Here is a 23,120-nt window from a genome sequence, read left to right as displayed (position 1 = left end):
GTTTCTCTGCCATTTCCTTAATATCCATTATAAATTCTCCATTCTTTGCCTGTAATGGGCCCACATTTGTTTTTACTAAATTTTTCCTGTTTACATACCTATAGCAGCTTTTACAGTCCCTTTTTCTTTCTTGATCAATTTCTTGGTTCCCCTTCGCTGAATTTTAAAATACTGCCAATTCTCAGGCTTACACTTTTTTGGCAACTTCAAATGCCTCTTCCTTTGATCTAGTCGAATCTTTAACTTCTCTCGTTAGCCATGATTGGATTACTTTTCTTGTTGGCTTTTTGTGCCTTGAGGGAATGTAAACTTGTTGCAAACCATGTATTAATTCTTTAAATACCATCCATTGCCCGTCTACCGTCATGCCTTTTTAATGTAGTTCCCCAGTCTACCTCAGCCAGCTTTCCCCTCATACCTTTGTAGTTTCCTTTTAGATTAAAGACCCTAGTTTCAGATTGAACTACATCGCTTCCAAACTTCATGTAAAATTCTATTATATGATGACCAGTCTTCCCTAAAGGTTCCTTTTACAATGGCATTATTAATTAACTGTTTCTCATGGCACAATACGAGATCTAGAATAGTCCATTCTCTTAATTCCTCAACATACTGTTCTAGAAGACCATTGTGTATCCATTCCAGGATTTTGTCATCCTCTGCATTAGGCAGGGTAAACCTAATTAGCTCTATGTGTAGATTGAAGTCCCCATGATTACTGTTTTACCCTTGATGTATGCACTTCTAATTTCCTCATTTTATACTGTGCTCTATATTGCCACTACTATTTGGTATCCTATAAACAATTCTTGCCAAAGTTTACTGCCCCTTGCTGTTTCTTCGCATTCCCCAAACTGATTCTACATCTTGATCTTGTGATTTAAGATCCCCTCTCCTAATGTAATGATCCCATCCTTTATTAACAGTGTGATGGTACCGCCTTTTCCTTTTTACCTATCCTTCCTAAATACCAAATACCCTATGTGTTCTGTCCCTTGCTGCCACAGTCTGATAACCATTTCCCTTATTGCTATCCTGCCCTCTTAGCTTCTTCTTTCTCTTTAGTTTATCACATCTTCCCTCACTCCCACTATTTAGCTTTAAATCCCTCTCTACTGCCTTAGTTATACGACTCGCCTTAGCACTGGTCCCAGCACAGTTGAGGTGAAGACTGTCCCAACGATACAACTCCCACTACCCCCCTCCGCCCCCCAAGACTGATGTAAGTGCCTGAGGAATCAAAACCCATTTCTCCCACACCAATCTTTGAGCCATGCATTTAATTCTCTAATCTTATTCACCCTATACCAATTTTCTTGTAGCTCAGGTTACCTTTGGGGTTCTACTTTTCAATTTATTCCTTAGCTGTTCATATTCTCTAAATAGAACCTCCTTCCAAGCCCTACCTCTGTCATTAGTACCTACATGGACCACGAACACTGGACCCTCCCCCACCCACTGCAAGTTCTTCTCCAACCTAAAGCAAATGTCCCGAACCCTGGCATCGGGCAAGCAGCACAGCCTGCTGGACACTCACTCTCGGCTGCAGAGAACTCTTATCACCCTCACTATACTTTTCCCGAATACCATTACATTCTGTTAACTCCCCCTGCTTGAATGGCTTCCTGTACCATGGTGCAATGGTCAATTTGCTCATCCACCCTACAGTTCCCACTCTCATTTGTACAAGCAAGCACCTCGAACCTGTTGGACAATTGCAAGGGCTGAGGCTCCTCCACTTCTACCTTCACAATCCCCTTGCATGCCTTACTTGCAGTCACACCCTCCTGTCTCTGACCACTGATTAAAACAGAAGACCCTACACAAAGGGGTGCGACTGCCTCCTGGAACAAAGTGTCCAGGTAACATTCCCCCTCCCTCATGTGTTGCAGTTTCTGCAGCTCAGCCTCCAGCTCATAACTCTGAGCTGAAGTTCCTCGAGCCGTAGACATTTATTGCAGACTTTTGCCCTGGATGTGGGATCTCCCACATCCTGCCTCATAGCACATCAGCACCTAGCCTGCCATCCTTGCTGTATCTTAATTAATTATCATGATTAATTTTGAATTAAATTAATGCCTCCTCTCACCTCACTCACTGTACTAATTTAAATCTTAGTAATCCAATAAATGCTATCAGTTAAGAATAAAAGAAATAATGGATTCACTAGTTTCTTTCTTCTCATCTGCTACTGTCTCTAAATTAATTATAAGATGGGCATTATATAAAAGTGTACATTTTTCTAAATTCCAGCCCTCTACAGACCAGTTCCCAACAGCAGTTACTCACCAACCAATCAACTTGTGGCTTTCCCGTGAGGCCACTGTTTGAATTTTTTTCTCTCAAACTCAGTGCACTGTTATGATCCCAGCTGATGTTACTATTGGACAAGTCAGGTCCCAGAGTGGAATCTGGCTTGATAGATCCTAATTTTTTATTTTTTGTTTAGAGATGTGGAAGGAAGCTACTGAGCAGAGGCATGGAGTCAGCTGATGAGCACTTAACAAAAGAATAAAACATTTATTGCACAAGAAACAATGAACTATATTACAAGGCTCCTTCTCCCACAACTATACCTTTTGAAGATATGTACAGATTCGTAAGGATAACACAAGTTTCAAAAGCTATTTTATGCTCTAAAGTTCACAGTAAGTACACACTCTGAAACCAAGTGACAGATGTCACCCCAAACAGGTGCTATGGATCTTTTATCAACTCCCCCCAGGCACTTATCACACTGAGCCAACTGGTCTCATGGAACTCCATCCCTCACACAAGGGTTTCCACTCTCGAAGAACTCACTTTGGAATCTTTTCCCAAACAGACACTTTCTCTCAGGCGCCTTCTGCAAGGATCTACGTCGAGGGTTTTGAACTCTCCTTATGATGTTCCTCTCCCTTGGATTGCCATGTGCATTGAAGCTTTGCCTTTCGTGCGCACACTCTCAAATGCTCAGCCATGACAATCGAACACCACTGCTTCACATGCTCATAGTGAAGAGTTACAGATATTTGGCTGTCTCCTTGGATCTGCTGGCTTCTCGCGAGCATATTTTGCTTTAAGTCTGCATCCTGCAGCTTTCTCCTTTTAAGCTTGGTGTCTTTTCTGCTCCTCACTCTTAACTTCACTTAACAGGACCTTTTCCAGATTCCTGTTCTTTCCCTTTGACTAGAAAGTCTTCTCAGGAGCCTCCTCCTTCTGTTCTTTGGGGAAACCTTCCTGCAGCTCCCTCCTATCTAGCTTTTTCTAGCTCCTGTTTCCAACTATGGTTTGGGCCTTGCTATCTGTCCCTCTCCTATGTTGCTTCTGCTGGCAACTCCTTTCAACCAAAAAGCATAATTACCAACTGAACTCAAACTCTTTTTGGTTTCTCTGTCCCTATGTAGGCTTCCTGTTGCTAGGCAACAGCCCAGTTTTTTATTCTACCTTTGTTTTAACTCCCCTTCAAGAGTCGTAAAACGGAATTGAAATGCAGGCATCTTTTCCCCTTTATTAACACACATACAGAAACACAAATCAAACTTGAACTTAAAGTTAAAACTTGTTTCTAACAGCCACAAATACAAATATAACGTACTTAAACTATCTCTAGTTCCTAACAGTGCACTGGTAGCTTAAGCTGCTTCCTTCTGCGGATTTCAAGCAGGTGCGTGTCTCTGCCGCTGCTTCTTGCTGAAGCCTCGCTTTTTGCAGTCTAGTGCACTCCTCGCTGAAGCCCCGCTCTTTGCAGTCCAGTGCGCTCCTTGCTGAAGCCTCGCTCTTCGCAGTCCAACACGCCCCCCGTCTAAAAGTTAATTTGAGCAAAGGTTAAAGTGTATTAAGGTGTGTAAGGAAATCCTTACATACAACTGCAGATTCAAAAATTGCGAGCATATCTATGTATCAGAAATATGCATGGGCTAGAAGGATAGGGCTCATTTAATCAAAATTGTGTTTCTTGTATAAACCAATGAAAATGTTGAGTGCTGGACCTAGAAGGGCTCCCATAGCTACACCATCCATTTGGGCATTAAAACTGAACTTAACTGTGCGAATTGCTGAGTTCATAAGCTCAATGAATAGATATTCAGAAAATGGTAATGCATCTATAATTACCGTGACATAGTGATGTGTACAAATGTTGAATGTCAGTGACATGTTCGTAAATAAGCTTGCAATGTCAAACAAGCACATAGATGAGGCGTTGCTATTAATACATAGGTCACATATCGTCTTCACCGAAGACTAGGAATCCTTCACTATGTGTGAGAAAACTCACTAAGAACTGGCTATGGTAGCTTAGTCTACTATTTGGCCAATTTATGCTGTGCAGAACCGGTCATAGGTAAAATGGGGAGTATCACTTTTGTTTGCCTTCAGCAGCCCATACATGTGCGAAACCATGAGGATGTATCCCATCATATACATTGCAAGGCAGTTCATTACTCTTGCACAAGTCAAACAAACTTTTTGTAGCTTGCTTTTGAGCAAGGCTGTGCATCATGCTTGGTGGCAGATCCACCGATACAAATTTGGAACTGTCATTGAGAGTGATGTGCGTTTTGTCAACATAATCGCACTTGTTTAGAATTACTACTTCAATCCCTTTGTCAGGTTTGCAAATTTGTAAATGTATTTGTGTTCTGAAGAAGAGTCATATTGAACTTGAAACATTAACTCTTTCTCTCTCCACAGACGCTGGCAGATCTGAGTTTTTCCAGCATTCTCTATTATTTCAGATTTCCAGCATCTGCAGTATTGTGCTTTTACATCATTGCAGATTTGTATGTCAGGGTTGGCTCTGAGGCCTCACAGCAACACCAGACATTAAGGAAGCCATTTCACGCTGCTACTGTGGAGTGGCTACACGAATGGTATTTTCCACTAACGGGATGCTGCCATCAGTCCAGAAGGACTTCCTTCTGGACACAATTGAGCAACGTTGTGTATGAATTTCTGTGCTGGTGTGATGCCAGGTTTGTAGGCCATATGTTCTAACGATTGGCTGATCAAATCAAACAGCATGTTCCTTTGGTTGGTTGTAATAGGCTGAGTACAGACCTTATTCAACCAGCCTGCACTTGCAAACCCAAAACAAAATATTTTACTGTTAAATGTGATTCCACAATTTGGCAGTACTTGCTGACAATCCTGGGCGTGCTAATAGCTACACTAACGACCAATTTAAAATAATCAGCCGAGCTCGTAACATGGCTCATTTATGCTTGTTGGAAGTGACATAACGCAGGAACCCGTTCTCTACGAACAAAAAGAATATGTCCAAGCCTTGTGCATTTTTTTGAATTACCATGGAGCTTCGAGTGTCTATAGTTTCGCATTGCTTTCTCCATGGCAATGCCTCGGCCAATCAGTTGACTTGTCAACCAGTCAGTTCCCTTTACTGTAGTATAAATTGTTATGATCATTTGGCGTTTTTACCTTTGTCCTGATGACTGCAAAATGAAAAGCTTTGGCAGCATGGCTCTCCTCAGCAATATTCATGTTCAAATATGATGGACAAGGAGTGAAAATAAGTTTCTAATTGAATGTTAGCCCTTACAACTAGAAGGTTAGAATATAAAAGGATGGAAGTTTCATTTACAGCTGTTTAAAGACCCATTGGATGAAATCTGGATCACTGTACAGTCCTGGGCATTGTGTCTTAAGATATATTGGCCTTGGACAGAGTACAGCAAAGATTCACCAGAATGTTACCTGGGATCTAAAGGTTAAAAAGTAGGAGAGACAAGCTAGGCTTGTATTTCCTGGAATATAGATGATTGATAGGTGGTTTGATTTGAGGCTTTGAGGATTTTGAAAGAAATTGATAGGGTAGATAGAGAGAAGCATTTTCTACTGCTGGGTGTGCATAGGACAAAGGGGCAAAAGCTTAAAATCAGCACCAGGCCATTAAGGAGAGAAGTTGGGAAAAACTCATGCAAAGAGTTGTAGAAATGTAGAATTCTCTCCTTCAAAAATCTGCAGATGCCAGTTTAATGTTTTTTTAAATCTGAGGTTGATTGTTAGAATTTTTGTTAGCCAAATGTATTGAGGGTTTCTCAGCAATGATCTCATTGGTGGAACAGGTTCGAGGGACTGAATGGCTGACTGCTCAGTCATAAAGGTACTGTTATGATCCCAGCTGAGATCACCCCTGGACAAGCCTGATCCCAGGGTGGAACCCAGCTTTATAGCTCCTAACTTTTATTTGTTTGTTTAGATACGTGGAGAGGGGCTACTGAACAGTCACCGGAGTCAGCTAACGAACTTTTAACAAAGCATAAAACATTTATTAAAGAAAAGATGAACTAGATTAGAATACTCCTTCACCCACAACTATACCTTTACAGATATATACAGATTTGTAAGGATAACAAAAGCTATCTTATAGTCTAATGTCCACTGTAAGTACACAGTAAGGTGACCTTGTAGTCAGACACACCACACTCTGGAGCTATGTGACAGATACCACCCCAGACAGATGCTATGGATCTCTCCTCAGCTCCCCCCAGACACCTGTCACACTGTGAGCCATTTAGTCTCACTGAACTCCGTCTTTCACACAAGGGTTTCCAATCTCCACTCTCCAATAATTCACTTTGGAATCTTCTCCCAAACTGTCACTTTCTCTCAAACGCCTTCCGCAAGGGTTCACCTCCAAGGTTTTGAACTCTCCTTCTGATGTTCCTTTCCCCTGGGTCACTATATGCGTTCAGGCTTTCCTCCACACACACTCTCTCACTGACTCAGCTGTCAACAGTAGACCACTGCTTCACATGCCCATAGCAAAGAGTTACAGACCTTCAGCTGCCTCTTTAGACCTACTGGTGTCTCGCTTTAAAATCTGCTTCCTGAAGCTTGGAGCCTTTCTCTGCTGCCCATTCTTAACTCCACTTAGGACCTTTTTCAGGTTCCTGTCCTTCCTTTCACTAGAAGGTCTTTTTGGTACTTTCTCCTGTTCCACTCCCCTGGATTTAGGACTGGCTATCTGTCTCCTTTGCTCTAGTCTCTCTCTGGCTGCTACTTTCAACCAATTTTAGCTTGGAACTGGCTATCTGCCCCTTCTGGGTTGCTTCTGCCGGCAGCTATCTTCAAAACCAACTGAACTCAAACAGCTTCCAAATCAAACTGCTGTATCTAGTTTTTTCTGAGAGTCTGTGGGAGGGACCTGCCTCTCTGGACCCCTGTTGCTAGTTAGTGGCCCAGTTTCTCAACTCGTTTATTTAACTTAGCTGCAACAGTCATAAAACACTCATTAGAAATGCAGGCACCTTTAAAGTGAAACTAAAACTCAATTTGACCTTTTGTTAACATACAGATACAGAGACACAAATCAAACTTAAACTTTAAAGTTAAAACTCATTCCTAACACCTACAATTTCCTAACAGTACTGTGTCAAAGTAGAGTTCAGAGAATAAATATATTGAAACTAAACTGAAACATGCAGCACTTTTTTACGCAAAGTGTAGTTGAAATTTGAAATTCTTCCCTCACCCAAAAAGGCTGTGGATGCATGGAGAACTGGAACTTTTAATACTGAAATTGATAGATTTTTGTTGGGTAAATGTCTCAAAGTATATGAAGCAAAGTCTGATAAATGGAGTTGAGGTGCAAACAGCCATGATGTAATCGAACTGTTGAAAGGCCTACTTATGTTACTACAGAGTGGGTTCAAGGAGCTGAATAGTCTTCTATTCCCACAGAGCAGGTTTGAGGGGCATGAATGACCTTCTTTGTTCTATAAAAAGATTCTGAAGTAGCCAATATAATGCTCTGGTACAAGAAGGGACAGCAGATAAGCTGCTGATTAAGACTGGACCAACTCAGTTGATGTCATTTATGGACAATGCATTTTGAAGTGAACTGAGTTAGCTAGCAGAGACTTGTGAAAGCTATTGTGTTTGACAGATATAAGGGTTTTGTTAAAATAACCAATTAACAAAAGGAATGCTTCATTTAAAAGTCATCTTTGTTCTCAAATCCCTCCATGGCCCACTCCTCCCTATTTCTGTAATCTTCCCTAGCCCTACAACCCTCAAGTTATCTGGGGTCCTCCAGTTCTGCCCTCTTGTGCCTCCCCACTTTTAAACACTACACCATTGGTGGCCATGCCTTCATCTGCTGAGGTCCTAAACTCTGGAATGCCATCCCTAAACATCTCTCCTCCTTTAAGACACTCCTTAAAATCTACCTCTTTGGCTAAGCTTTTAGTCATCTCACCTCTTTCCTTATATGTCAAATTTTTTGATACAGCTCCTGTTAAACACCTTGGGATGTTTTATGATGTTAAAGGTGATATGTGAATACAAGTTGTTAATGTTGGAGTATGGGATTCTTTACCCCATAGAGTAGTTAAGGCAGAGACCATTACTTTTTTATTGGATCGGATAAACTTTGAAGCGGAGGAATAGAAGGGACTGAGGGGAGAAAGCAAGGCTTTGGCTATTATTTTTGGATTGTTCTCCAAAGAACTGGCCTGCACCAGTGACAAGCACTACATTTTGTTCTTTAGGCATCAAGGTTTTGATACTGAACTAGCAAGAAACATAAAGGTGAACTGTAAAATCTTCATTCGGTGTGTGAAAAGGAAAAGATTAGCAAGGACAAATGTGGGACCATGACAGGCAGAGACAGGAGAATTTATAATGAAGAAGGGAATGGCGGAAAAACTAAACCAGTATTTTCTGCCTGTCTTCACTGAGAAAGATATAGAAAATCTCCCAGAAATTCTAGGGAATCAAGGGGTTTGTGAAAATTAGGAGCTGCATGAAATCAGTGTTTATAAAGAGATAGAAAAAAAACAGAAAGGCAGAGTATTTCTTAAATGGTGAGAGGTTGAGATGTGTTGATGTCCAAAGGGACCTGGGTGTCCTTGTTCATGAGTCACTAAAAGCTAGCATGCAGGTGCAGCAAACAGGAGGGTAAATGGTATGTTGGCCTTTATCACAAGGGGATTTGATTACAGGAGTAAAGATGCCTTGCTGCCATTGTATATAGCCTTGCTGAGACCGCATCTGGAGTATTATGTACAGTTTTAGTCTCCTTATCTAAGGAAGGATATACTTGCCATAGAAGTAGTGCAAAGTAGACTAATCTCTGGGATGGCGGGATTGTCTTATGAGGAGTGATTGTGGAAACTGGGACTGTATTATCTAGAGTTTCAAAGAATAAGAGAAATCTTGAATCTTAGAAAATTCTTACAGGGTGTGATAGGGTCGATGTAGATAGGATGTTTTACCTGGCTGGTGAGTCTAGAACCCGGGAACATGGCCTCAGAATTAGTGGGCAGGCCACTTAAGATGGAGATGAGGAATTTCTTCACTCGGGTGGTGAATCTTTGGAATTCTCTACCCCACAAAGGCTGTGGAAACTCGATCATTGAGCATGTTATAGACAGAAATGGATACTTTTCTGGGTACTAATGACATCAAGGGATAAGGGGATAGTGTGGGGAAGTAGCATTGAGACAAATGATCAGCCATGATCCAATTGAATGGCGGAGCAGGCTAGGTGAGCCAAATTCAACCAGTGACAAATTGAGAAGAGAATTAGAGCATGAACAAAAACAGAAACTCTAATTTCTCGCCTTTAATGTCCTCAAGCAGCCCAAACCACTTCACAACCAATCAACTTTTTTTCTCTTCCATTTCCACCTGCCCTTCCCTCTCTTTCTGCTGAACACTCTGATGGTGTTATTTGTGGAAACGTTGGCCATTTACCAAAATGGTGCTGCTGGTTTATGATAACCAGGGCCTCACCATGTATTGACTTGTTTTAGAGTGCTGTACTGGATGGTACAAAACAAGGAGGACTTCCAAACAAGTGCCACCTGGCATCAGTGAGTCTTCTGTATACATTCCTATATCAGCAATGTGTTATTGTGTCACAGAAAAGTGACTATTTTCTTAAAACTTATCTTTTTATGTGACAGCGCCACATTATAATATAAGTTGACAAGGTTTCTAAACCATAATATTTACTAATAAAAAGGTACAAATTGGTAACAACATATGGTAACATAATCTTAAGGTAATTTTGTTTTTCCTTGTATAAAGTATCGTTGTCTCTGATTTGATGTTCTGTCCACACTTTTTTGTTCCATTAATGCAAGTTTAAAATTCAAATATTGGCTCTGCTTTTATCAGTGACTTGTGGTGGAACATCTTGTACAGAAACGAGCTGCCAGTGGATCTTAAAAAGGTTAGCTGGCTGCAATATCTTGAGGGTCTTCTCTTGCACATTGATTTTTTTTCCCCACTCCTCCTAATAGACAGTTTAATGCTTAATTGGCAATAAAATTGAATGTTGCATTTTTCTATACAATTTCAAATGTAGTTGATTAGTTGTGAAGTGGTTTGGGCTGCTTGAGGACATTAAAGACGAGAAATTAAGAGTTTCTGTTTTTGTTCATGCTCTAATTCTCTTAGTTTGTCACTGGTTGCTTTTTTTCTCTTCCATTTCCACCTGCCCTTCCCTCTCTTTCTGTTGAACACTCTGATGGTGTTATTTGTGGAAACACTGGCCATTTACCAGAATGGTACTGCTGGTTTATGATAACCAGGGCCTCACCATGTATTGACTTGTTTTAGAGTGCTGTACTGGATGGTACAAAACAAGGAGGACTTCCAAACAAGTGCCACCTGGCATCAGTGAGTCTTCTGTTGCTGCAGAATTCAACTTTCAATTTTCATGGTTGCAATTACTGTTGGAGTTTACATCACAAAAGGTCATTCTGTCTATGCTCTGTTATTTTGCTCCCTTTATCCTTTGGTACTTTCTTACAATTTGTTTCAGCTAAGACTGCTGTTTCTATTCCAATAGCTTTATAATTCTGCTCTCCTTATTTAATTTCAAACCTGACTTAACTACAACATGCTCTTCCACCATATTAATTTTAATACTCCTGCACTGTCTGTTTACCCTGTGATGTTAAGGTGCAGGCCATATTTTCCTGTAGAATTCACTCAACTACCTCAAGAATGTGAACCCTGCATGCCACCAACACCTTAAACCCAGCCATGAGTTGACAAAGTCTTCTTCTCTTAAATTCAGTCAGCACACAGTGCAGGAGACAATCTAGCAATTACCACCCTAGTAGTCATGGTTTTCAAACTAATGTGAAACATTTTAAATTTCCACTGCAAGACCTCAAGTGTATTTGTATCTCTGCTATTGATTCGAAATGGACCCAAGCTTTTCATTACACTCTCTCCCTTTCCAGAAATTTTTCACCCTTTCAGTGTTGCCCTCACCCGCCCCTGCCCTGGCAACTAGGAGACATTCTGAGCTCATTAAAGCATAAAAAAGAGGTGATCTACATCCCTCATTATAGAACTCCCCAGAACATCCACTCTCCAATTCTTGTAATCTAATTGCCTCTCACTTCCCTGGCTTGTCCCTTGTGCTATGATGCTACAGTGCTGCATCGCATTATCCTTTTCTGAGACCCTGTTACCTGTCCATCTCCTATTTCTCCAATGCTAAATATCTGTTCTACATCTTCAATAACTCAGGTTCGCATCACCTGAGAGTTTTGTTCCATTTTGCAGTGCTGATGGGTAGTCGCCCACTTCCCCCTTTCTGCATTATTCCTGTATCTAACACAGGAACATATGAATTAGGAGCAGGAGTAGGCCACTCGGCCCCTTGAGTCTGCTCTGCCATTCAATAAGATCATGGCTGATGTGAATGTACCCTCAACCCCACATTCCAGCGTACCCCAGATAACCTTTCGCCCCCTTGTTAATCAAGAATCTATCTAGCTTTGCCTTAAAAATATTCAAAGACTCAAGGCCCTCAGAAAATTTCTCCTCCTTTCTGTCTTAAGTGAGCGATCCCTTATTTTTAAACGGTGACCCCTAGTTCTAGATTCTTCCACAAGAGAATCCTCCCACATCCTCTCCGCATTCACCCTGTCAATACCCCTCAGGATCTTAAAGGTTTCAATTAAGTCATCTCTTACTCTTTTAAATTCCAGTGGACACAAGCCTAACCTATCCAGCCTTTCCTCATAGGCAACGTGCCCATTCCTGGCGTTAGTCAAGTAAACCTTCTCAGAACTGCTAATGCATTTACGTTTTCCTTTAAATAAGGAGACCAGTACTGTATACACTACTCCCAGTTGTGGTCTCACCAATGCTCTGTACAACTGAAGCATAACCTCCCTACTAATCCATTCCCCTCACAATAAAGGAAAACATTCTATTAGCTTTCCTAATTACCTGCATATTAACCTTTTGTAATTCATGCACAAGGACACACAGATCTCTCTGAATCTGAGTTCTGCAATCTCTCACCATTTAGATCATTTTTATTCTTCCTGCCAAAATGAACAATTTCACATTTGTCCACATTATACTCCATTTGCTAGATCTTTGCCCACTCACTTAACCTATCTATGTCACTTTGTAGCCTCCTTACATCCTCTTCACAATTTACTTTCCTACCTATCTTTGCGTCATCACATTTAGCATCCAAGTCATTTATATAAATTGTAAGAAGTTGAGGCCCCAGCACTGATCCCTGTGGCACATTACTCGTCACATCCTGCCAACCAGAAAAAAACCCATTTATGCCTACTCTCTGCTTCCTGCTAACTAGCCAATCTTCTATCCAAACCAATATGTTACCCCCTACACCATGAGCTTTTACTTTCTGCAGAAACCTTTGATGTGGCACTTAATCAAATGCCTTCTGGAAATCTAAGTACAGTACAACCACTGGTTCCCTATTATCCACAGCATGTGTGACTCCTTCAAAGAGCACCAATAAATTGGTTAAACATGATTTCCCTTTTACAAAACCTGTTGACTCTGCCTGATTTCCTTGAATGGTTCTATGTGCCCTGCTATAACATCTTTAATAATAGCTTCTAACATTTTCCCTATGACAGATGTTAGGCTAACTGGCCTACAGTTTCCTGCTTTCTGTCTTGCTCCCTTTTTGAATAAAGGAGTTATGTTTTCTATTTTCCAATCCAATGGAACCTTCTCTGAATCTAGGGAAGTTTGGAACTGTCTGGCATTAACACAAGCACATAAGAAACAGGAGCCCTATAGTCCCTTGACCCTGCTCCACCATTCATTAAAACCATGGTTGAACTTCTACATATTGCCTCTTGATTGGTCACATTCTGGCGAATTTGGTCCAAAGCACCCTTGTCCCCTCTACCCAAGGTAGCTGTCAATTGCTGCAGAAGTATCTAGTTCTTTCACTTCAAAAAACCAAGTTCTGACAAGTGGTGCAAATATGTTGCTTTTCTACTCTGTTGTCCATAATGACTGTCGTCTTGTGCACTATTCCTGTGCACAGTTCCCTGCTCTGTAATCAACTAATGAAGAATATGATTAGTGTAAGCCCGAAACTCCAATAGCACCAAACTCTCTCAAATGAAATTCTTCTCACCCACACAAGTATTATAGAATTATGCATGTCCAATGGCATCACTAGGTTATAATTCGCACTTTTCTGACCCCGCTCTTCACTAGCTTTTGAACATTGCCTACTTAACCTTCAGAAAATGTCTGCTAAAGCATCTTAATGCTGCAACAGACACATCTGTCAAAAAAATTGCTCAAAGAACAATCTAGCAGATACCATATTCCAGAAGCTTGGCGTCAATGCTGACTGTTGGAAGTTTTGTGTTGAACCAAAGCAGTGAGGTTTGCAATGAAAACAAAATGCTTAAAAGACTCAGCAGATAAGGTAGCATCTGTGGAGACGGACACAAAGTTGATATTTAAGCTCGATGATCTTTCGTCAAAACTAATGAAAGGTTATTGAAGGAAGCATTAAATCTTTCCAGCATCCATAGCATTTTGCTTTTGTTGTCCTGTTTGTAGGCACCCTGCTTTGGATCACTAAGGTGTTCCTGCCCCGATTGATATGCATTCCTTCAGACTGCTATGTTCTTTTCATGAGTTATCTAAATTTCAGTAGAATACTGTCACTATCAAACCAAGAATGTGGAGTTTATCATCTTTGTTCTCTTCAATGTTTGACTGTTTGTGAGAAGTGTGCAAGCAAGCTGTTTCCTGAACTGCTGTGGTAATAGATACTTACTTCCCTGGCCCTAACAAGCGCAGGAAAATTGTTTGACAATTCTCTGGGGAGTCTTTTGCATCACACGGGTCACCAGCCAGCACTCCATGGATGTCTATCATAATGTTGACTGTTCAACTCTTTAAGGTTGATTAATCTCAATTCACAGATTTATCACCTAATCTGTGTGGGTTATTTCATGCAGGTACCTGTGGGCAGATTGGATCACTTGTTCTGAGGGGTGTGATCTATTTTTGGTGTACCTGATTGCACACAAGTCTATCTGACATGCCAACAGGCATAAATTATGAACTGCATAGTCAGCTTATAAAGCAAAAATGTAGCTGGTCAGTGAGTCTCCAATAAGGTCGTACTCTTTTTGTTCTAAATCTTTTTGAATGCTATGCGTTTTGCTTAGATTTATGGCTGCACTCATATCTTAGTGTATCAGTAATTTTTATAACCTTACAGGTAGTGTGTATGTTAATGCTGCAACAGACACATCTGTGTCTCAAATAAAATGCTCAAAGAACAATCTAGCAGATACCATTTTCCAGAAGCTTGGCGTCAATGCTGACTGTTGGAAGTTTTGTCTTGAACCAAAGCAGTCAGGTTTTCAACAGCATTATAAGTAAGGAACCCATAATGAGTTCCTATAGATCTTCACTTGTGGCTACTCCCTTGTCAAACATTTTTAGTTTGCAGCTATAGGTTTTGTGTTCATAGAATTATCTTTTGATCCAGTTAGCTAATTAGCCATGCTTCATAATCCTTTCATCTTTGAATTTATAGCCTTATGTAATCATATATACTTTCCTAAATTCAAATGTTAGTCACGTGTGACTGCAGCTTTAACAAAATTGCCATTCAACTTAAAGGACCCCATATACACCATTATGGTGTCCACTAGCAATGTTAGTTACCTTTTTCCATTTGCTTTCATGTTTTTGCCCCGAAATCTATATATCATTGTACACTTGCATGGAACATGGCATGAAAGTGCAAAATTTCTATCTTGAGCACACTGAAACACTCCTAGATTTGTAGAAACTTGTAGCAGAATCAAAGCATTAATCTCTATTCTTGGGAAGAGAAATAGCCTGTTGGTGAGGTACATTAATGGTGGCACTTGAGTTCAAAGCCATGAGAATGACCTGACAGATTGAGTTTATGCAGTATGATGTCTAAGTACCATGCAAGAAATTGAAATTTGCATTATGCTGTTGTCATTAATTGAACTTTCTTTATAAATATACATACGAATCAGAAAGAGTTGCTTGGGGTCAGCTGAGAGGAAAAGAAACACTGGCCTGTCTGTCTCTTCCTCTTGATGAGAATCTGAGGTCAAACCTTGATGGGACTGTGAATGAACAGATTATAACGCTCAATTTGTTTATGTGCATGGGGTCACAGGCATTATTCTGACATGCTTTAAAGACATATTGGAAGAATGAGTTGTCCAGCAGGCAGCCAGGCCATTGATTGCTAGAATCTTGCAGTTATACTTTCTAGGGCTTTTCTGTGCTCCCTAAAACAGAGGCCAGCACTCTAGAAAAAATTAAACATTTGAGGAAGGAAAAAAGGCAAGTACGAATTTTAGGCATTGAATTGATACAATCAGTGGCCTTAGCAGTCTGTTTTATTCAGCAGCACAAACACACAACGGAACAAAATTAAAACCAAGGCATAGGAAGATTATTTTTCAAGAATGCATCAGATAACTCGTAAAACTTAGTACAGCAAAAATAAGATTTGTTATGCAACATTAGTAATGTTTCCATATAGCGAAAAGCTATCGGACTAGAATTTGCAGTTGTAATGACAACAAAAGTCTTCAGTGTTCACCATCATCACTTTGTAAAACTAATGGCAACTTCTTCTAGCATCCATGCATGCGCAGTTAAACAGGAAATCCAGAAATTGCTGTCAGTGAAACCCTGCTCCTCCACAAAATGTGCTGTTGCAGCCATCACCCATGGAATCTACACAGAATCACTGATTTGGCATGAACCTTTTGTACACTTTTAGCTATCTTAAAATAAATGAAAATGTTGAGCCTTAGTCAGTCAAGAGTAACAGATATTTTTATGACACATTAAGTCATAATTACTATTGAACAACCTCACTGGCCCTGGAAAGCTAATTTTACAAATGTTAACACTTCCTTTGAAGAACATTTAAAAATGGAATGATCAATCTAAAATGTTTTTATTTTATTTAAAATTTGAGATTTCTGCTTCCTTTAATCCCACGTGTATGCTCCAATCTTTATTTGACTTTCAGCACAGTGATTAAAATGTGAATTATATTTCGTGCTTTTTACTTTCTGCTCTGAGAAGACTTCAGTGTGATTGAATTTAGTATGGCATCCAGCCAGAGTGACATTGAAATAGAGAAATAGAGGTAAGCTCTGGAGCCGGTTAAATCATGGTGGGCAGCTTTTTCAAGGTCAGTGGCGAGCACTATCCCTAACTGCTGCCCACAAAATGCAGCCCATGTAAAAATTGTGGGTTGATGGTGATACCATAAAACCTTGAAGGCAAAACAAAAACTATTTTCCATTGTGAATTGCCTAGGCATGCCTATTTGAAAATAATGTCATAATTTAAGTTTGACAAAATACTTTTTATGCCATTATCCCATTTGAAAATTGGCATTTTTGGAGTTGTCTTAATTCTAGTAACAGTTTTGCTTTGGCTTGCTTTTGGGTAAAAAAGCATTTTTCATGATTTCCTATGTAACACTACTGTTAAAGTGTTGGAAGCTAATATATTGGAGATCTGGGGAAAATGTGGTAAATGAAGGAATGCAAAAAAAGTCGGGGAGGGGTGGGGGAAACTGGTGAAAAATAAAACATCCTTAATTTTTTCAGCTTTGGTTTATTCATTCATTTCTTTCTGTTTCACAGCGGATCCTCTAGTTGGGAGCATAGCAACCCAATATTTGACCAACAGAGCAGAACATGACAGGATAGCCAGACAGTGGACCAAGAGATATGCTACATAAATTGCATCACTTCCTGTGTTGTGAAAAGGAGCAGGAGGCATTATTTACAATGTGCAACAATTCTTTATAGCCTTTACAATACGGACTTCTGTGTATATGTTATACTGATTCTAATCTCTGCTTTTATCTTTTGAAGATTGGGACAAGCCCTGTAAAAGGTAAAAGCTATTGAAGTAGATCTTTGTAGCAGTAGATTAGTTATGTTTAAATGCCTACTTGCAAGTCTGCTTCTTTGGGATATCAAAATGTATTTTGTGATGTAATAAGGAAAATGTTCCTCAAGTCAACCAAATATTATGGTGCATTTTAGCCTAATCCATTATCTGTATGAAATCTATGATAGCTGTAGATTATTAGAATTTTGGCATTCGTATTAAACCCAGTTCCATTTCCGATCATGTGGTACATGCTGTTGTGAATCCGTTTTACCTTTTTGTCAATTTGTAATGAAGAGATTTCATTTAAACCTTTGTAGCTCTAAATAATGAGCACCTGATGTATCATCTCAAAACACAATAAACTGTTTCCGAGGTTATTTATTTATTTTATATTCAGTGTGTTATTTGGTCGGGGAGTAATATAGCTTGAGTTATATGCTTGGATGTTGTAATTGCACTTGTTGCTGATTTATGCAAAGGTGGCAACATCACTGGATAAAAATAGAGTCGCAGTAGGAATAGCTGTGTCAAAAATGACCATCCATTAGGGTAAAACAAATCAGCTTTTAATATTAAGTAACAAAATGTCATGGTGCAGAATGTTGACAGTAGGTAAATGGTAGTAGATTGGTGTAAGCATGCAGTTATGCTGGCACGGGCACTATCTTGTTGATCCAAAACAGAACCTGGTGCACAGTATAATTCAGAACAAATCCTAATTTATTTTTACGACATGCTATTAGACGTCTAATAATATGAAGAAGCAGGTACTCTTACCTACTTTGCCCTAATTTAGTTGCCAGGCCTCAGACTAAGGGTAGTATATTATAGTAGCTAATATGCATTGCAGCTCATTTAAGGCTAAACATGTATAGACAGAATATGGAGAGGAGGCTAATGGCAAACAATAAATGTAATTAAATTAATTGTAAGAATTTAATTTTCTAAAGTAATTGTAAACAATTAATTTGTTTAACAATGCAGGCAAACTGGAGAGAGGAGTTGCAATTTGGACTAGAAATGTATGTAGCACCTCTTCAAAAATAAAACTATTTTGGATTTCACATGGTGCTGTCATCTATTTGTCTGATGTCACAGCTTTTGCCTTGCCTTAACCTCAAACAGCATTTATTTCCAAAACAAAAATACCTGGAAAAACTCAGCAAGTCTGGCAGCATCTGCGGAGAGGAGAACAGTTAACGTTTCGAGTCCGAATGACCCTTCAACAGAACTAAGTAAAAGTAGAAAAGAGGTGAAATATAAGCTGGTAGGGGTGGGGGGGTGTAGAGCTGGATAGAGGGCCAGTGATAGGTGGAGATAACCAAAAGATGTCACAGAGAAAAAGACAAAGAGGTGTTGAAGGTGGTGATATTATCTAAGGAATGTGCTAATTAAGGGTAGAAAGGACAAGCAAGGTACAGATAGCCCTAGTGGGGGTGGGGTGGGGTGAAGGAATCGAAAAAGGCTAAAAGGTAGAGATAAAACAATGGATGGAAATACATTTTAAAATAACGGAAATAGGTGGGAAAAGAAAAATCTATATAAATTATTGGGAAAAAGCGGGGAGGAAATCGGAAAGGGGGTGGGGATGGAGGAGAGAGTTCATGATCTAAAATTGTTGAACTCAATATTCAGCCCAGAAGGCTGTAAAGTGCCTAGTCGGAAGATGAGGTTCTGTTCCTCCAGTTTGCGTTGAGCTTCACTGGAAAATATTTTTAATTTTGTTTTTGTTTTGGATTTCCAGCATCCGCAGTTTTTTGCTTTTATCTTAGCATTTATTTCCAACTGGCATAATTCATTGGTAACAAAAGAAGAACCTATATGGTAAATTTTTGTGGATGCCCATTGAACTTCTGCATGGTGTCTATGGTCACAACACCCAGGAGATTCACACCTCAAAAATGCTGGTATAGAGAAACTAAATCACAATTGGCTGAAATGATCATCATCTATTAAATTAGTTGGTTTGCAAAAGCATCCCTATGACTAAATGTAAAGCACTTACATTTAGTGAACTGATAAGTTACCAATCAGCAATGACAAAACACCTCAAAACCACTTGCTTTTGTTTTCAAAAGCAACAATCTGGAACAAAATTGTTAAAACAATTTTTTCAAACTGTTTTTGGCCTCTAGTTTCCCTCCTTACTCAGGTCAGTTAATGCAGCTCAAAATAAGGTGTATAACCATATACGTTTAAAAAAAACTAACAGCCCTGAAATCTATCTCTAACTTAAAATTAGCATTTGAAAAGTGTCTACAAGAAGTCTACCACCCTCTCGCATCTTGTCGAGCTCCTGTTAACAATTTTAAAGTGTGAGAAAGAGGCACCAACATGGAACTACACAAGCCAATGTGAATCACAATAGCACAAGACATGAAATCCATGCAGGAGACTTATAAATAAATGAGATGCAAGTACAGGGATGATTTTTTTAAAAATCCTTTTCAGCATGTAATATAGTTTTCGCTGCTAAATAACAATTCTGTGCTAGAGGACTTGGACTGCGTTTTATGTGGATATTGTGGCCATGATCAGACTTCGAAAAGGTGAATTGTTTATTAAGACTCAACAATGGGGATAATCCTTTCTGATGTGTGGCTGTGCCAAAAATGACACATCTATCTTGGGAATGAGGAGAATGACATGTTAATATCTGAAGGAAAGGAAACATTTGCTGAGGGAGGACATGATAGGTTTAAAAACTACGGTGCTTTCAACCAGCATTTTTATAGTACCTCAAATGTAATAAAATATCCCAAAGCATTTCAATGAAGAAAGCAGTAATTTAATCATGGATCAGAAGATACAATGGTCCTAGTGCCAACCACTAGAGAACCATGCTATACATATTCCCCTAGTCTGAAAAACAACCAATTACCATTTCTATTTCCTGTCACACAGCCAACTTTGCATCCATGCTAGCACTGTCCTTTTTATTCCATGGTCTTCAACTTTGCTGGCAAATCTATTATGTGGCATTTGATCAAATGCCTTTTGGAAGTCCATGCACACCACATTAACACTCTGTTATATCATCAAAAAACTCTAACTTTTAAAGTTAGTTAAAAACAATTTGCCTTTAATAAATTTATTCTGGCTTTCCTTAACTAACCCACACTTGTCTAAGCGACTGCTAATTTTGCCTTGGATTATTGTCTCAGTTTTCCCACCACTGCGATTAAACTGACTGGCCTGTGGTTGCTGGGGTTATCCTTGCACCCTTTTTTGAACAAGGGTGTAACCTATTAAGTCTAAGGAAAATTGGAAAATGATGGCCAGCGCCTCTGCAATCTCATCCCCTACTTCCCTTAACGTCCTCTGATCATCCCATACAGTCCTGGTGGCTTATCCCCTTTAAGAACAGCCAGCCTTTCTAATGCCTCTTTTTTTAAAAATCAGTTTTTAGCCAATCCAGTTTCTCAGCTACTTCCTCTTTCACTTGGTCTTGGGCAGCATCTTTTTCCTTGGTAAAGACATGCTATGTACTCATTTTAGTACCTCAGCCATGCTATTTACCTCATGCATAGATACCCTTTTTGCTCCCTAATTGGCCCCACTTGTCCTCTTAGTACTCATATATTTATATGGTTATTGAAGACTTTTGGATTCCCTTTTATACCAGCTGCCAGTCTCTTCTCATACTTTTTTTTTAACCTTGTTGAGAGAGATGGCAAATTGATGTCATCCAGGCTACAAATGATGGCTGAATAGAAATAGATCCAGGTTGCGGAATTGGGACAAGTTGGAGATTGTTGGAGTGAAGTTTTGGAGGCCAATGAGTAGTATGTTGGAAGAATTTGGTTTCGGAGACAAGGGTGGGGTAAGGTTAAAAAGTTGAAGTGGATGATGCAGAGATGGAAATAGGCAGCTTTGGTGATCATTAGGACTCGAAATTTGAACAGGGTAGATTCAAGGGCAAGGGTACAGAGTTTTCTTTTGATGGAAGTGGAATTGGAAGAAGGACTGGTTCATACGTTTAATAATGGATGTGCAATTTAGCAATCCGGAGTTATTTGAGAGAGAAACTTGAGCATTATAACTATACGTGATAACTAATCCTGTGCCTACAAATAACGAAAAAATGGGCCAAGAATGGAACCTTTAGATGCTATAGAAATGACTTGAGTGGGATTGGAAGAGAAACCACGGTTCCAGTTTAAGCCTCTCAAGCAAACGTGGGATAGTCCTGCTGAAGTAGGTCAGCAGGAAAGAGGGTAGGAAATGCTGGAAATGTATGGAACTGCAAGAACAAACATTGCAATTGTCAAGAATGTCAAGTGAGTTTGACTTGATAGCCTCAATGCTGGGGTTTGGCAGAGAGTGAAATTGAGAGAAGCGAGTATGGAGTTGCGATGGAATTCCTGGATAAATGTATGTTGGGGAGTTGAAGGCTAATAGTCAAACTTTTTTGTATCTTAGAGTAATAGATTTTCCAAAATGAACAGGCTAGTTTTGAAATGTCATAAGAGGAATGCATAGCTTGTCTTCTGATGCAAAAAATACTTGTGTAAAGGAATGCATGCTGATAACGACATTAGCCATCAGTTATTAAAGCATAACTTTAGGAGCTAAGGTAAAAGGGTAATAAATTTAAGTAGAGGTATCCATCAGGTATAATATGGAAAGATAATGGTTGGTGAATTCTATTCTTCAAAAAAATTGAACAGTTAAGGCAGGAAGCCTTAGCTAAACTTCGGAGTAAACAACCACAGTTGTTTACATGGAGACTCTTCAAAGGATTTGGAAATAGACATGTTGTGTAGCCTTATCCATGACATACCTTTGTAGGAAAAATATGGTGTATAAAGAAGCATGTTTTTTTTTCAACAGTTTTTAGAAGGGTTCAAGAGACATAGAACTTGAAGCTGTCAGCCAATCTCTTTTGTCTGGTTGAGCTGATCACTCATACTAGTCAATAATAGTCTGTTCCATATACTACACTACGAAGTTCCTTGTGTTAGCTCAAAATGTGGTATTGTGAATCATAGATGGAAGGAGATTGACGACTAATGTGTGGTACTGATGTAATCGGTGAGTGTGTGTGGCTGTATGGTGTTTTTAATCTACAATCGTGTTTCAGGGATCTGCCTATGTCTACAACTCTTTTGGTTTCTCACTTCACTGACAATTTTACGCTGTAAGATTGTATTTCCCCACAACTTAAAATTTCACATTTATCAATCTTGAACGACTGCATTTATAATGCATCCACCCACTCCGTTAACTGCTAAGTCCTGCAGTTTCCCGAACATTTTTTTTTTTGAGGTTGCCATGCCCCTTAATTTGATCTTCCTTCTATTCCCATATTCAAATCAGTTATGTAGGACATGCCACTAACTTCTTGCCAATTCAAGAAGCATCCAATTAATCCTATTTCTACTTCCTAACTTTCAGCCATCTCTCTTCATCCTACCACTATACTTTGAAGACTATGGACCTTATGCTTTGAAACAAATCTTTTACGTGACATTTTAGATTTGTAAAAAGCACTTGTGATATTCATTAAATTTGTTGCAGTCCTTTGTTTAAATGCTTGTCAGTTTCCTCGAAGAATTCAATTAGACAAGCATGACCTATCTTAAATCCATATTGACTGTCATGATTAGCCTATACTTTTAACTGTTATTGTTGTATTATTTCTAGCACAGTTATTTTCTTTTGAGCTATTTTAAACTAGATTGTGCCCTAAAAGATGAGGTTTCCATTTGTACACATTGCCTTTGTTTTTTGCTATAATTTAAAAATGATGCAGTACCAATCCAACCTTTAAAAACAAAAGCATTTATTCAATGAAGTATATTAAAAGTGTGCTTAAAACCACTAGATTCAGCAAGTAGCTCCTGTCACATTATCAAATCACTGTTTAAATAGATTTTCAATGCAAAACGCCTTGCACGAAGGTAAAAAAGCAGTAAACCATATTTTTAAATTAG

At 39.4% G+C, this 23,120-nt stretch overlaps 1 protein-coding gene across 2 annotated transcripts in view; it reads left to right on the top strand.

Moving 5' to 3' along the window:
* Nucleotides 1–17,561, top strand: part of ube2e3 (ubiquitin-conjugating enzyme E2E 3 (UBC4/5 homolog, yeast)) — a 154,951-nt gene extending 137,390 nt beyond the window's left edge. For both annotated transcript variants that reach the window (XM_078551940.1, XM_078551942.1), the window contains exon 6: nucleotides 16,929–17,561. In XM_078551940.1, coding sequence (XP_078408066.1) covers nucleotides 16,929–17,026 — 98 coding nt within the window. In that variant the 3' untranslated portion in view covers nucleotides 17,027–17,561. The remainder of the gene's footprint in view (nucleotides 1–16,928) is intronic.
* Nucleotides 17,562–23,120: the final 5,559 nt, after the last annotated feature.

The sequence above is a fragment of the Cetorhinus maximus genome, chromosome 11 (assembly GCF_964194155.1).
Source record: "Cetorhinus maximus chromosome 11, sCetMax3.hap1.1, whole genome shotgun sequence".
Lineage (NCBI taxonomy): Eukaryota > Metazoa > Chordata > Chondrichthyes > Lamniformes > Cetorhinidae > Cetorhinus > Cetorhinus maximus.
The sequence above is the reverse complement of the archived record's forward strand: the minus strand, read 5'-3'. Positions and strand labels throughout refer to the sequence as shown.